This window comes from Ambystoma mexicanum, chromosome 9 (assembly GCF_040938575.1).
Source record: "Ambystoma mexicanum isolate Mex_15411 chromosome 9, UKY_AmexF1_1, whole genome shotgun sequence".
Taxonomy (NCBI): domain Eukaryota; kingdom Metazoa; phylum Chordata; class Amphibia; order Caudata; family Ambystomatidae; genus Ambystoma; species Ambystoma mexicanum.
In genome coordinates, this window is record NC_090931.1 from 253111875 (window position 1) to 253127817 (window position 15943).

The window sequence follows — 15943 nt, forward strand, 5'->3', positions numbered from 1 at the left end:
TAGGCGTTTTTTTAACACGTTTTTTGAACACGTAGGTGGCAGTCACATGACATGCAAACACGGAAGTAATATAATCCCCTCTCTCGCGGCACCAAATTCAAACGAGTTGGCTTTCCCGTGCTGAAACTGAGAGGAGCTGCACTGCGATGAGAAAAGATCGTCCCACTGAATCATTCAGAAGGTAAACTAAATTAAAACGCCGAAGATTCGAAACTTAAAAACAACAATGGAATTACGCTAACAAACGAGCGGAGTATAGCATATTACAGCTAATGTGGAGATTATTTCTCCTAACATAGGTTCTATTCCATCTGTCCCTATAGGTCTTTGGAATAGAAAAAGATGGTACCCCTAGGAAATTACATACAGGGGAAACGTGTAACTGTGAAAACAACCGGTGCCAAACTGAATTATATGACTTCGATAAAACTATCAGGTCAGTAAATAATGAAGATGACTTTTGTGCTTGGGAAACATCAATATGTACAAACGCAACAATGATTCGTCAAAATTTCAATACATGAATTGTGTCCGTAGGTTTGAAGTCTGACTTATTGCAATGAAAGGACCAACCACTAAGCCAAAACAAGATAAAAGCAATCCACTGTACGACGACATACAGGGAATGGAAGTGAATCCACCTGTCGCTACAAATAAAACTAAATATATTGAGTCCGACTATAAAAGCATATAAAAGGTCAGTGGCAAGTGGGAATGTGGAGAAGTTTGTATCCATGTCGCACAAACTTTTACCAGAAGAGCTTTTAATGTGAGTCGAGTTCTAGACTAAACACTAACACAAATTCCATATTTCCATTCCCTACAGCACTGGAAAATAGCCTGAACACTTGGGGTTTTCTGAACTTTTGTCTTTTTGAAAAACAACACCTCGTCCTGAAGAGGGCCACAATTAAAACAGCAGAACACCAGGGATGGTGTTGATGCAAACTGTGTGCCGAAACATATGTAGACATCCTGACACTAAAATAATTGTGTTTTTTGCAGCATTAAAATTTCTATGCTGTACATTTAATGTCTTGGTTTCCCCAAACTGAACAAGGAATTTAACAATTAAATTGTCAAAGTGTCTTATCAGAATTGTCACTTTACTAACCCTAGACACCACAAGCAGAATATGTGTGTGTTTTTGCTGGACTTTTTAATTTCATGTATTTATTTCTAAGTCTGGAGGTGTCCTGTGGAAAGCACCGACTACTTATAAAAGTGTATAACTTAAACTATTAAAAATTGTGTTTTTACTTTGACTGCTCTCTGAATAATTAAATGCTTCTATGCGACTCCTAGATAGATAAGAAACACATCTATCAAAAAATCCCTCTGTCCCTGTTCCCTTGCAAGGCGGACGAAAAGAGGGGTAATTGAGCTTTTGTTACTTGGTTTCCCTTCAGAACCAAGTCCCTTTTTTAGCTCAATGCCCCTTTAACAAAAAATTGGGACTTACCCTCCTTTATACACCATCCCCACCCAGGCAGGGAGTTGCTCCCTTCATAAGCCCATCAATTGCCCTAGTGGAGATGGACAGCAATCACCAACACAAGCTGGAAGCCAACCCCCACAGCATAGCTGTTGTGCTTTCCAATGTTGAGTCTATGTGATGCCTTTCATCTAAGCCTATGAGCTGCAACTAAGCATTTACGCAACCCCTCCACTAGAACTTGTCAAATGCATCCACCCTACATGTATTTATTAATATACAGGAGGAGCCAGGCACAAATGAATATACAATAGATAAGAAATCAGAGTTGACGAGAAGCAGTGAGCTTGTTACAATAGGGTGTGTTTGAGGAACATTCTGACCAGGTTGTGGAGGGGAGTAAATGGAGTGCATGAGACTATGTTCCGTTTTCCCAACTTAACCTGTAACCCGATCTAAGTCCACACTCGCCCCTTATCGGAGCCCTCACGTTGCTTCCTACCAAAGCCTGTGAGCTGCCCCGCATCTGAGCCTATTAGATATCACCTCCTTGGTTACCAGTCATTTGGTCGAAAACCAAATGGTCGAATGACCATTTGATCGATGTAAAATGGTCGAAAAAAAAAAAAGTCGAATTTGTTTATTTTATTTTTTTATGGTGGGGGGTTCTTCCCCCAACCCCCCCTTTTTCTTTATTAAAAAATATTTTTTAAGCAACCAAAACTAAAAAAATATATATAAATAAATAAAATCGATCTTTTTTTTTCGATCATTTTGATTCGCTCAAACGGTCATTCGACCACTTATTTTCGACCAAATGACCGGACACCCACCTCCTTTGCATCTTCACAATCAAAAAGCTTTCCCGCCCCTCTACGGATTCCCAGTTTGAGCCCACACCAAAGCCAGAAGGTTCAGGCAAACAATCAGCATGTTTCAAGACCAACCATTGTGAACATCTCCCAGTGCCTACAGGAAAGGTGCTTACACTTGAATGGTGCAGGGAGCCAATCTGGACATTGCAAGCCATTTGCAAGGTTGACACATTGTTGCTTTCAAGCAAGACTCATTACTGTCAACCTCCCAAACTCATCCACATAACTAACAGGCTATCAACACCCCCTCCCCTGACCAAGTGCACAATGACCAGACCTGGACAAGAAGCTCCACGGCACAGAGCACCACAACTCCTCTGGTCTTGACCAAGCACCCCCTGCAAACCAGACAGCAACTCAATCAAGCCTTGCATAGGACTCTTGCACGGCCAGACACACACAATACTGGGCCGATGTAATCCTTTAGCCACAAACTAAGACTCTCCTGGGCTATTATGGCCATATAAATGGAAGCAGAACAGGAAGAACTTCACCATCCCAACTACTTTTAACAAAACCTGGCTTGGCATTGGCCTCTCATCTTTCACTTCTACACTGCCTACACGGCCCATATGCACAGTGCAATCTCCGAAAGTATACACATGTAATCAAAGCAATAAAATAAATAGGCCTACCTAGAATTCACTTTTCTATACCGCTGATGTGCTATGCCTCTTTCTACCCACTAACAATTTCTTCACATATGGGAACCAACGCACAAGCAGATTAAATGATATGCCCAGTGTCTCCAGCTTAAGCTGGAACACAAGCCTATGCTTTCTGATGTTGCATGTCAAAGAGAATTTGCTAGTGGCCTGCATATATCGCCACAAGCACACGGACGTTTTAGATACCCTATTGGAAATTCTAGTTTTAACTAAATCCAGCTATGCCAATGGGTTTATAAAAATATGCAACTAGGAGAAAAAAGAACAATTATATTGGCTAAACCAGTGACCAGAACATACTACTAGACGGCAGTAGTCAGTTCTGAGAGGGAATTGAAACCAATTGGAATGTTCTTCACTGCAACTCAGCAGTGGACAAAAATCGAAAAGCACATTCTAACAACTGGATCCAGTAGAAACCATCTGAAACCTAAATGGAATTTGTACAGGTGGGAAGTAATGGTGTCTAGATAAACAGATACCGATAAATAACCCAAGCAAGAAACCTGCAATCCAAAATTTCAAATCACTCGAAATACAAAAGCAAGTTTCAGGCCCAAGTCTTCTGGTGAAGGAATAACTTACTTTTTCTAAACCAATTAAAGTTAATGATGTGCAATTACATTGAAAGTCTAGGGCCTCCAAGTCAGGGGGACTGAGGCACAGTAACATGTCATGCCTGACACGCTACTGATTATGTGCCGGTCAGCCCTGCTACCCCCTTCAGAGCAAAAAGCATTTCAGTTACGCTTGTTTGCATGCATTAAAACAGGCACCCAAAGACGAATACAAATAAAAGCAACTCAGACCATGATAGACTTGATACTGATGGATTTGGGTGAGACAGGCTACACATAAAGACGGCTTTAAGAAGTAACTACACTCATTTGTACGCACAACCAGAACCTAACCATAGTGCAGAGACAATAGACACTCTACAGCTCAGTTTACCCAACCTCACGGAGGAACAGTCTCAGACACTAGATATCATTATTATCATTCAAGAGGTTCTAGAGACGGAGGTCCGAGAGATGGCGGTCTCCCAGACTACAGGAAAGACTCCAGGGTCAGATGGGTTGCCTGGAATTTATGGACAATTTAGAGGTCAACTACTACAACCGTTACTGGCTGGCTTCCTTTAGGCATTTGATAAGGGAGCACTGAAAACTACGATGCAGGAGTCCCCGATAGTTCCCATCCGGAAACCTAAAAAGGACCCACAAAAGAGCAGCTCTTATCACTCATTATCTATGCTTAACATGGATGCAAAGATCCTTAGCACACTCATAGCCAACAGACTGAAACCTCGTCTGCCCTTATCCACCCAGAACAAGCAGGATTCAGACCTGAAATTAACACTTCTCAAAACCTTTGTAGGATTCATCATGTCATAGCGGAAACCCAAAAATATGAAAAGCATATAATAGTATTCCTAGATGCCATCAAAGCTTTCGTTACAGTGGGGTGGGAATGGATGTTTGATACACTAAAAATGTGGATTCGGCGATATCCTACTGAAATGGATTGGGTTATTATGCAAGAACCCAACGGCTAGACTCCGAACTGGTAAAGCAATCTTGGAAGCCTGGGATATTCAGCGAGGAACGAGATACGGTTGGTTGTCTGCTATCCCTATATTGTTCGCCCTAGCGATGGAACTGCTAGTGAGCTTTCTGATTGGACAAGAACATCACCTGGCCTCCCTATAGGCAGACAAGTGTAACAAACCCGATGGGTCATTCCCATGCATCTTAGAGCTATTCAACAACTTTTGTAGACTCTCTGGATTAAAGATCTTTATTTTATGTATTGGTCATTTGCAACGCAGCAATGTGTGCATCAAGACAAGGGGGGGGGGTAGGGAAGAGACAGATGTACAAAATAAAAACAAAATGTTCTTAAAATGTCTTGAAACATTCGGAACGTGTAAGTGCTATTGCATGAGAGCGGGGGGTGGGGGGGGTGAAGGAGGGATAGCAGGGAGGAAGACCACAACAAAATATCAACTGGGATAAATCATGTGTATTCCCTTGACTAGCAATGTAATGGAAATCCCAGCAGGCCCAATTCCCCAACTGTGGCGTCACGATCTGGGAAGAGCACTACACCACATACAGTTGTAAACCACACACAACCAACAGGTAATCAGGATGCAATGGGAAATGGTCCTTTAAACCATCAGCCATGCAACCGATGAGAAACCTCAGTGATTATCACAAAACCTCCTTCTGAATCCCGATTTACGAAAAGGCCATAACGTGAACGGCTTATGTAGACCTCTGGGGGTTGATGGGAGCAAATTCATGTATGGAGGGAGTTTTGTACGGATAACCAGCGACATTGGACGCCTAGTGTGCCCTACCCTGGTGCAGAGGTGGCCGCCCTACTGTATTACATTTGATGTTTTGTATAATACAAGCCTGATGAGTCATAAAGCTTGTATCTTTCATGTGTGTTAAAAAATTCAAATAAAGACATTAAAAAAAAAAAGCTACCTCCCCCAGTCTAAGGTGGAGTTGAATAAATAAAACATGCACGTGTGTATACATTAATTGTATCCAATCGGTAGGTTTTAAAAGCAAACAACCCTCAAGTCACAAAACAAATCACTTTGTTCGGGGTTCATAGCATATACAGCATGCAAGTATGAACAATATGCCCCTGAACATTACCCGATAAAGGGAGAACTATGGCTTAAAAACAGAGCCAGTTGTGGAGCACATGCACAGCCCCAGGACAGTGTGAAGCTTTCACCAATGAGCAGAAGATACCGACCAATCTCTGCACTACTGTGCTTGGGCGTCAGCTCCAGACAAGGCTGGGCTGGTCACTTCCAAAACAGACAGGCAGCCCCTTTCACTACTTAAGCAGATCAAGAGACCAAGGGACTTTGAGATGTGTGCAACGTGGGAATGGTTAATGCTATGGCTACACCTTGCTTTGTTCAAGGCCTGTAACACGGCCCGGGGCATTGGCTGACCCGGTAATGCCCCTGCTTAAGTAATTTCTACTTCATCGTACCAGAGTATCCCACCAGTATTTGCTCTCCCTCACCACCAGTTGTCGAGGCTTTACTGTTCCTATACTTTATTCGAAAAAGGAACCGTTCCAGAATGGTTTTGTTTTAAAATAAAAGTGTAGGAGTTGAAACTTGCACTTCAGTGCACACTGCACTGAACATTCCCTTAAACAGCAGGTGTGTTTGTTTGGGGGTTTGGATTGCACGTGGGAGAGGGTGTGGCGATGGGGTCTGGGGGCAGACCAACAGGGAACATAGTTCCACTACTTCTTTTCGCACGCTTCGACCACTGGTCCCTACCACAGTTGCATATCCTTCAGTCCTCTCAATATCAGCTGCCTCACATTTTAAACAGCTCTGAGCGAGGACTAGCTTTGGCTGGTAAAAACACTCACACAACATTCAAAGCACACAGTTTAACATTGAATGGTGTGTTTAAACACAAGAGTTGCACGCATCCAGGCATCACATTCACACCATATTTGAAAAATACACCGATAATACAACGTGATGCACGCCTTACCGCAAGTATTCCGTCTGCATCTCTAGAGCTTCAAGCTGCAAAAGGCTACAGAGAGGCTGGAAGCAGCACAGGTAGCACGTGGGTAAAAGGCAGCTGGAATGAAAAGCAGGATCCAGGGGCGTGGCTTGGCTCCTGATGAAGACTGCAAGCAGAAAGCTCTGCCAGCGTGGAGCAGCTACAGAATTTACTCACGCAGCTCATGGCCTCCCATTAATATAGTTAGGTGAAGATCGCGACCGAGCAGCCTTTTCCATAACTTCGCATGAACAAAACAAATCTGTGGCCACTGTCTGTGGAAGACTCGCCTCCCCTGCACACTCAATGATGTGTTTGTCAAAACAAACAAAACTAATGATTGCTGGAAATATACTTTTTTCACAACCAAGTTAAGAGCATGATGTTCATACCAAAGTCATTTATACATAAAAATTGCCGTAATCAATTTAAGTGATTTAATCAATGTGAGATATAATAGATTGCATACACTATGCAAACAATACTGTGCAATACAAATAAATAAATTCCTGCATTTTTTAATCAAATTCTAAACTCATGAGCTCTATGTGTTTCGGGACACATAGAGCTTCGTCCCTTCGTCAGGAGCAATCTGTCATGTTATTTTCATAATTCCTCGTTCTGTGTTATTCTGTATATCACCAGAGCGGGAGACAAAAATAATGAACAAAACGATCATAAACTAAGAGTAAAATTGCTCATCCTTCTACAATACACGAGTCCCTTATGTAACACCTCTTCTGTGCCTATCAAGGACAATCACCTGTTAGAAATAAATTGAATCTCTTGCTCGTGCGCTATGGGCAGTAGCTTGTGTCGTGCTGCTTCCTAGTACTTGATCCCTAGGGCGAAAGTGTAAAAATCAAATGTTGATAATAGCCCTGGGAGAAGGCTAAGGGAAATGAATGAAGGAAACTGGATTCTACCTATGAATCCACGGCAGTATTGTGGTGAATGCGAAGTTTGACGGAGGCTTCCCTCAAATAATCTTAGCTAGGCGGATCGCGATGGCTGTAAAGGTTTGTGTCGTAGGGTAACGTCGTCCTGCCACTGCTCTATAAGTGTGTGATTAGAAAGGGTAGTGGTTACAGGGGTAATCTGTATTAGTTATCAGAATAGTCATCTAACCATGGATATAATCGCTCCCTTAGTGGCTAACGCTCTGCCAGGCACGGGTGTCAGCGAGTAGCGAGAGCCGCTTCACTCTGTTGTTACTTGGCCGGAGACAGCAGAGTAGCAGAGAGGCCCCCTAGTGAGTGCAATGGGGAGTGGCATCGAAGCAGATTGGCAGAGCAGACCTCCACCAGACCAGCGGAAGTGTACGCGCAGTCCACCAGTTTCTCGGCTACCCATTCACGTGGAGGTGGCTCCATTTCTGAATGGAGGCTCGATGTGGACTCCGTCTCCAACCCACTGCTCAGCCGCTATCCTGCCTCCAATGCATCAATGCTGTGGTGCAGAGTAGCAGCAGGGGCTTACACCTCCAGGCACATGTCCAGCGAGCGTGCACCTTTAAGCAGGAAACTTGGCAAACCGGACTGGTGCGAGGCAGAGGGTCTTAGTGTCTTTGGGGAGTTCCCTAAAAGCGACAACAAGCCATTTACTGCAGCAACCGTGAGGTGAGCAAGAAGAGGCTATCATTTTGAGCCTTACTGCTCCATAAATATTCATGAGGCAGTGTTGATAGGAGCCTGTCCCCAGCTTGCTTTCATATGCCCGTTTCCTAGTTTTTGCTGGGAGAGGCCGATAAACCCCTTAACTGTAGGGTTGTTACTAGTGCCTTACACAACAGTAATACATCTAGACACAAGCTTCGGCCAGACCTTAAGTTCACCATTTTAGTAACACAATCTCCAAACCTTCGAGCAACAAGGAAACAAAATAGGGAAGCACCGGAAAACACCTCAGTTCAGTGTACAGCTTGGAGACCGCCACACGACTGTACCAACAATCTCAGCTCTGCAAACGGAAAAGACAATTCTTCTGACATTGCAAAACTCAGCAGAGTGTCACACTACAACAAGGCCCTGAGCAGTCCAACAGCCAGACAAAAATTAAAAAAGGTTCCTTTCACCGCAAGCTTGAAAAGAAGGACCCTCCATTCCCACACAAATCACAGCGACCTTGGAGAAAGTAGATCCTCTTGGGCAAAACTCACTATTATGGAGCTAACAACATTCTGAAATTGTTAAAAGGGACTTGCACCTCCAGAACCTCCCTCCCATAATGTGGTTTATGGGGGAAAAAAAAAAAATACAAATATTCAGTGAAGAGAGCAATAACAGAAAAGAAATAATGCACGTCTGCATGGCCTTTGTGACAAATGTGAAATTCTGTCACTTCTCCCCAAGGAGGTGAGGGAGGTGCTTTTCTTGTGAGGCTAGGGAGGTGAGCCAGATACACAACACCCTCCCTAGGGGTAGAGGCAAGCGGGACCTCAAAGACTCCTGTTCCCTTGAGGAGCTTCCTAAACTTAAGTTCACTACACCCTCTTTAATAAGAATCCATGAACAACAAGTAAAAGTTTGCCATTGTGAACCATGTGTAACATTAATTTCCACAGAGAAAGAAAAACGGGGACAAAAGAAATAAAGATTATGCGAGCCATACTGCATGAAAGTCTGAAAGGACTTGTGTGAAATACCAGGGAAGCCCTACGGCAACATCAAATCAGGAAGGCAGGGCCCTGGAAGGTGAGAGGTTACAAATTATAAATCAGCTGGCGCTGTCCAGCTGAGGACGCACCAGACGCATGGCGTCCGATGCCAGGAGGAGAGTCGGGCAAATGCACCAAATCGAGACTTTGGGAAAGGGAGAATGCTTGAAAAGATGAAACCAGGTAAGAGCGTACCAGCTGGCAGGAGGTACTTCGACGAGTCACCAATACATAGCGTTGGCAAGAAGAGACAGAGAACGCTAATGCGGAGAGAGAGGACATGGCGTGAGACGTCCTGACCCCGAAGGGAGGAAGAGTGGTGGCGTGACCGCAGGCGAGAAGAGGTGGACCGATGGGTCCATAAACATGGATACCACCATTGAAGAGTTGGTGGAGAATACGCGGATGGAAGAGCAACAAACCAACAGCCTCATATGATGCCAAAAAGATCTGAAGCCATTCTGACACAAAGAAGTAGGTTCCTGTCCACATTGGACCCCATTGAGGTTTCCCCTACAAAAACACAGGTACCCGGGAGACCCAGGAGGGGGACAGAAGAATGATAATCATTACTGAAACACTCCTACATATCCTAGCCACTAGAAAATATTGGAAATACTGAGAGAGAGTAATAATCATTCCTGGAACGCTCATACTTACCCCAGTCACAAGACAGTATTGGAACTATCGAGAGAGTAATCCCGATTGTCTTGCTGCTGTTTAAATTCAAACTTAGCTATGTGCACATCCCACTTGTCTTGCTGCGGTTTAAATTTGTTCTCCGCTGTGTGCTGTTCATGAGAATGTGTTGACCGGTCCACCCCCTCTGTTTTCTGTCTAGTCTGCTATCTGTTCCCTCACCCTCATCTCAGATTGTTGGCATTACGGTGATTGGTTAACCCCTCTGCTCTGTTACCTGCTCCCTCACCCCCCTCAGTTCCCATTGTCTCTCTGTGCTGTTATTCCCTTCAGCCTTACACCCCCTATCCCACGCCCTCTGCGTGTTCACTGTTTTCTGTGGACATTACCTTCCCCCAGCTTCGTGGTTCTCCCCCCCCCCCCTAGATCCCCTGCCTATTGCTCCTCCTGGGCCTCTGTGGCCTCAGCCTGGTTAAGTGTACCTCACTCTCTGCAGTGCTATGGTGCTCTCCATCTCGCTTATCTTCTCAAACTGCTTCTCTTTCTCTGATCCCTCACCCGTTACTAAGTGTGGCAGGAAGAAACTCAAGAAGGACATACTGGGCTCCAACCCACACCTTCCTATTGCACACTACGTCACTGCCTCTGCCAGAGACTCTCACCAACATCCTCTGCCGCTTCCTCACCCAACCTATGGACTCTCCATATGATCGCTCTTCTAGCTCAACCCAACCTTCTATTCTTTGATAGGCTCCTCCCTCATCTTATCAACCTTCCTTCTGCACCAGTGACTTCGGCATCCCTGGCTCCCTTCCCAGCTGTGCCCACCTTGGATCCCTTGCTGCCTCCTAACCACCCTTCTACCCTCACCACGGCCTTCTTGCCACCACCCACCATGCTGACAACCTCATCAGCCGCCTCCTCTTTGGTGAATCTGCCACCCACTAGCATGTATCTGGGGCTCCCCCCCCCCCCTTGCACTGGCTACCTTCTCAACCACTGTGGTCCCGGATCCCTTGCTAGCCTGGTCTCCTGTGCCCCCTTCAACCTCGATCCCTCAGGCACTCTTGCTACTGATGGTTGCGGGGCACTGTCCCCTGTTCCCCCGCTAAATCTTTCACTGATGGCACTCTGCTCCATATTGCCACGCTTAGCACTAACTTAGCCGTCAAACACTCCTGACATCTGCAACCCTCTTGTACTCCTAGACCTTGAGGTTCCTGCCCTCACTGAAAATTGGTTCAAGGATAGCTCTGTCACAAGTTTTGACACACGTCTCCCAGAAGGCTACAAGATACGCCCGCACTCTGCCTAGACCAAACAGACCAGGTGGGGAAGTGGCAATGATCTTCCCTGAGTGGATTCCCTGTGTCTGTTATTCCCACTCAGGCCTACTCATCCTTCGAGTGAATGGTCTGCAGGCTCTCCCCCTCTCCTAGTTCTTCATTACTGCTGGCCACCTGGTCAGCCTTCCCTCTTCCTTTTGGAATGGGCTGACCTGGCCTCCTCTCTCCCTTCTTCCTCTTCTCAACTCCTCCTACTGGGTGATCTCAACATCCACCTTGACTCGCCCGAGTCCTCAGGATGCCAGTCGGGCAGCATAAGTACAAAACCACAATTCAAAGACAGTTTGAGGGGGAGAGTGTTGGATCAAAGGCCTGGATACAATGTAGAGCATAACGCGGAACTTCAACAAGAAGCAGTGACGCGTACGACTGATCGAGATTTATGGGAAGCTGGTAGGCAGGTCTTCCCAAAAGGGACTCACATGATCGGCCACATGATTGAATGCGACTGTAGGCAGTGCTGTAGTGGAACACAGCGCTGCTGTCTGGAAACCGTAAGACTCGCATGCTCCCAGTCACCATGGCAACCCCCAATACTGTGTAAAGGAAAATGCCCAAGAGGAAAAACACAGTCTGGATACCGCTGTTGCAGCGAAAACATGTTAGAAAAAAGCCTACCATGGGGTGGATGGGGCAGAACCATGACAAACGCAAGTGTAGGGCAGCCAAATGGAAAGCCTCAGTTGCACCCTCAGACAAACTAGCCTGCTGCCTCCTTCAAAAGCAGTATAGACTCTGCATCTGCTCCAAGAAAAGAGTCTTTATTCAAGCCCACCTCCGAGGCATCCAAGAACATGGCTGACCTTTTCAGTCTCCAAGGAACTAGCCAATCCTACCTCAGCCTCTTCCACCACTGCACCCACCTAGGCCCTTTGCTCGGGCCTGGCTACACACTTCACCTCAAAAACACAGGATATCCTATCCTCTCCCTTCCTTGCCACCTCATACACCAACATCTCTTGCACTGCCCTTGGCCATCCCCATTTCTCTCTTCTCTGTCACACCTGAGGAGGTCACTAGACATGTCCGGTCTATGAAAGCCTCCTCCAAACAGGTGGACCCCCTGTCCCTCCAAAACCATCAAGGACAATATTGACTCTCTCGCCCCAGCCTTGGCCAACCTCTGCAACCTCTCCTTCACCACTGGAGTTTTCCCCACTGCTCTTAAGCACTCCCCTGTGCACGCGCCCCTCAAAAACCCTGCTGACACTTCCATTCCAACAAACTATCGCCCGATCTTCATCACTACTTTCCTGGGCAAACTCCTGGAGAAGTTAGCCAATTCTCAGCTAACCCTCCATACTGAATCTGTTGGTTGCTTCCATCACCACCCATCTGGATTTAGAGCATCCAGAGGCACAGAAACTGCTCTTCTGAACACTCGTGAAGATTTGCTCTCAAATCTTGATTGCAACTCTCCCTCTGTACTAATTCTACTCGACCTCTCCTCTGTCTTTGATACAGTGAACCACAACACCCTGATCGCATGTCTCTGCGATTCCCTGGGCATCACTGATCAGGCCCTGGCGTGGCTAACCTCCTTTCTCGGACTGCCCATGCCAGGTGGAATTGGGGTCCTTTCTCTCCCCCATCACTCTTGCTATGTGCGGTATCCCCCAGGGATCTAACCTATCCCCCTGGATTTTCAATGGCTACATGGTACCCCCTGGCCCGTATGATAGCCAACTCCAACTTTCATTGTTATGCGGATGACATGCAGCTCTCCATCAGGTTACCCTCAGCCTCCTCCTCACTCATACCAGACTGTCTACAATTCAGTCATGGTGTGCTGCAAATTACCTCTGCCTCAATGCCAGTAAGACAGATTGTCCTTATCGTGACCCCTGCTCCCTCCTTTCTCTGGCTTGCCTCCCATGGCCCTGCACCTCCACCTTTCAACGAGGCAAAAAATGCAGGGGTCATCTTAGTCTCCATTCTCCCCTTCTCATCCCGGACATCTCTGAAAAGTTCCAAACCCAACTGCACCATTTCAGAGGTATTCTACCTTATCACACTTTCCCCCAGAGGATCACCATCTCCAGAGCCCTGGTCCTCTCTAGCCTAGACTACTGCAACAGCCTCTTTCTCAACCTGCCCTCTTCAACTCATGAAGAATAGAACAGCAAGACTTATCATTGGCCTCAAGACCAGGGACCGCAACCCTTTACTGGTACGCCCGTGGCTGCAAGGATTACGTTCAAAACCCTTTGTATTGTCCACAAGGCTTTCTGGGACCTAGGTCCACTCTATCACTCCCTCCCTAAATACTCTCCTTCCCAAGCCGTCTGCTCGTCTTCCTCCAACTCATTGCGAGTGAGCTGCTTCTCCAAGCAGAGACGTGGTGGGGTCGGGGTCTCTCTGTCTCTGTCTCTGTCTCTCTCTCTCTCACAGTTTACTCTCCCAGACATCTTGCCATTTCTCTTATCCATCAATTTTTAAGGCTGCAAGGGGGCACATGCAAAAGAACTAGTAACTGCCTACATGATGAAAGTGAACCACCATTTCTCTAGACCAGAAACACGGTGGTCAGTCATAACTTCGGAAGAAAAAAAAATGTGAAAGACAATAATGTCGAAACAATAATATCGAAAAAAAAATATCGATTTTGTTTTTATTATATATTTATTTTGGGGTCTGGGAATAAAAAATAAATAAATGGGTAAAACAAAAAAGTTAAAAAAAGGGGGGGTTGGTAATTTATTTTTGCAACTTTTATTGGTGCCCCCCGCAGCGCATTGCAGTAGTCTAGTCTGGGCATAATAATTGCCCGCACTAGAATTTCACAATTCTTGTTAGTAACGTATGGTTTTACCATTAACAGTCTGGGATGGTATTGGGATTTCTTCACCACACTGTCTACTTGAGCCTCAGCACGTAGGCCCGCGTCGACCATCACACCGAGTCTTCACCTTATGCTGCGCTTTGATACTGTGCCCATCAATAGTTTGTAAAGTATGGATCCAGTTTTGTTCTGGCTTGTGATGATCCAAAAATCTCAGTTTTTCCACTTTTTAAACATTGACAATTGGCAGTCATCTAATCTTTCACCATTTTATAAAATGCTTTGAATTTTCCTGGTGTCCTCCATGTAATCTCCGCACAGCTCTGTCAAGAGCTGTGCATCGTCTGCAAAGTTTGCAGACTTTGCCCCCATCTTCTCTAGAGGACTACACAGTGGGCGAATATAAATGTTAAAAAGGGACGGGGACCAGCACACTCCCTGTGGCAGGTGAATATTCTATCCATAGATGTGGCCTGACCCCAGCAGACCCTTGACCTTCTATTCGAGAGGAAAGACTCAATCCATCCAATAGCAACCTTTGAGCAGCAGCCCACGGTTGACAAGGCAGTGAAAAGCTTTTGATGATCTAAAAGATCAAAAGCTGCTGACAAGTCGAGCAGCATCAGTAGCCCGGCTTTACTCCGATCCACGATTCCCAGCATAAGTCCAAGAGGGCACTCTTGGTTCCTTAATTGGACCTGAACCCTGATTGTCTGGAATGTAAAATATTTTCCTGCTCCAAGTATTCCTGAAACTGTATTGTGCCTCCTTATCTATAATCTTTAAAATAAATGGGACATTTGTACTAGGCCTCAAATTGCATGTGTCCATGGGGTCTAGTCCCTTCATTTTTTGTAATGGTGTGACTACTACTTTCTTCGTACTCTCAGGAATAGTATTACGTATAAAAGGTGGCATATGTAAAACGTGTCAAAATTGGTACAAAAGGATCAACATTATTCAGGATAATTTTTCCACAATATTATCCCGGGACAGGATGTCGGTCGCATTTTCCTCAATGTCTTCTCCATATCTTTAACAGAGATAGTCGAGAGTGGGGAACTTTCCCCTCTAATTCTTACATCTGTTTCAGACAAAATGTCTGGGGTGGACTCCACTGTAATTTTTGTATATACTCCTGACACCTTGTCTACAAAGGCTTGCTGCATTCTTATACAATCCTCGTTCGTAGGCAGAAAAGCTTCAGATTCCACCTGCGCCTTTCTAAACCCTTCAAAATCTCAAACAGTTTGTGTGTTATTAACTGCCTTCCCAATTTCTCTGTTAAAGAATTCATTTTTTGCATCACAGATATCTTTTTTTATAAAGTTTTTCTTTGTTTTTCCAAATAGTTCTATTTTCCTCATTTCGATTTTTACTCAAGTTCGGTCTGCTCTCCTCTTCTCTTGTTTAAGCTTCATTAATTCAGGAGAGAACCAGCTATGACTATGTATTTGCTTCCTAACCATCTTGGTTTTTCATAGGTGCAATCGTGTTCAACATTACCTCCAAGTCCTCCTCGTATCTTGCTGCCAACACACAAGGTGGATCAAGATCAGAGTTATTTTCCATAATTTCCTGAAGACAGCTTTCTAAGTCTTCTTTTAGTACCTTTTTTAAATTTCTGCTGCTGATTATTTTAGCTATATTGCTCCTTAAGGCCCGTCTACCTGGCAATGTTATTTGAAACGTAACGAAGAAAAGGTCGGACCAAATACATGGTTCCATAACCATCGACTTGACCGACAGATTTGGTGGGAGGCGAGAGTTAGTGTGCTGCTGCATTCTAGGACCTTCTGTGCCCTCTCCCCACCTGTTGCCTCGCCCTGGCATTGTGCAGTATGTTGTGGTGCAAATATATTGAAAACAGTGCGTCCTCGTGCCTGGACTTCGAGTTTTGTTCCTCGTGTCGGGACAGGTCTTTCTATGACCACATAGTTGTTCGCCAATTTCATGCAACTGTCTCAGTTGTGAAGGTGCTGAAA

The 15943-nt window shown here is 45.3% G+C and overlaps 1 protein-coding gene across 3 annotated transcripts in view; it reads right to left on the reverse strand.

Moving 5' to 3' along the window:
* Positions 1–15943, reverse strand: part of SLC37A2 (solute carrier family 37 member 2) — a 497972-nt gene that overhangs the window by 431932 nt on the left and 50097 nt on the right. Inside the window, exon 1 of one of the 3 annotated variants that reach the window (XM_069614559.1) lies at positions 6521–6558. The exons of the other annotated variants lie outside the window; for them this stretch is intronic. Coding sequence (XP_069470660.1) covers positions 6521–6540 — 20 coding nt within the window. The 5' untranslated portion in view covers positions 6541–6558. Of the gene's footprint in view, positions 1–6520; positions 6559–15943 lie in introns of those variants that run through there. 3 annotated transcript variants of the gene reach the window in all.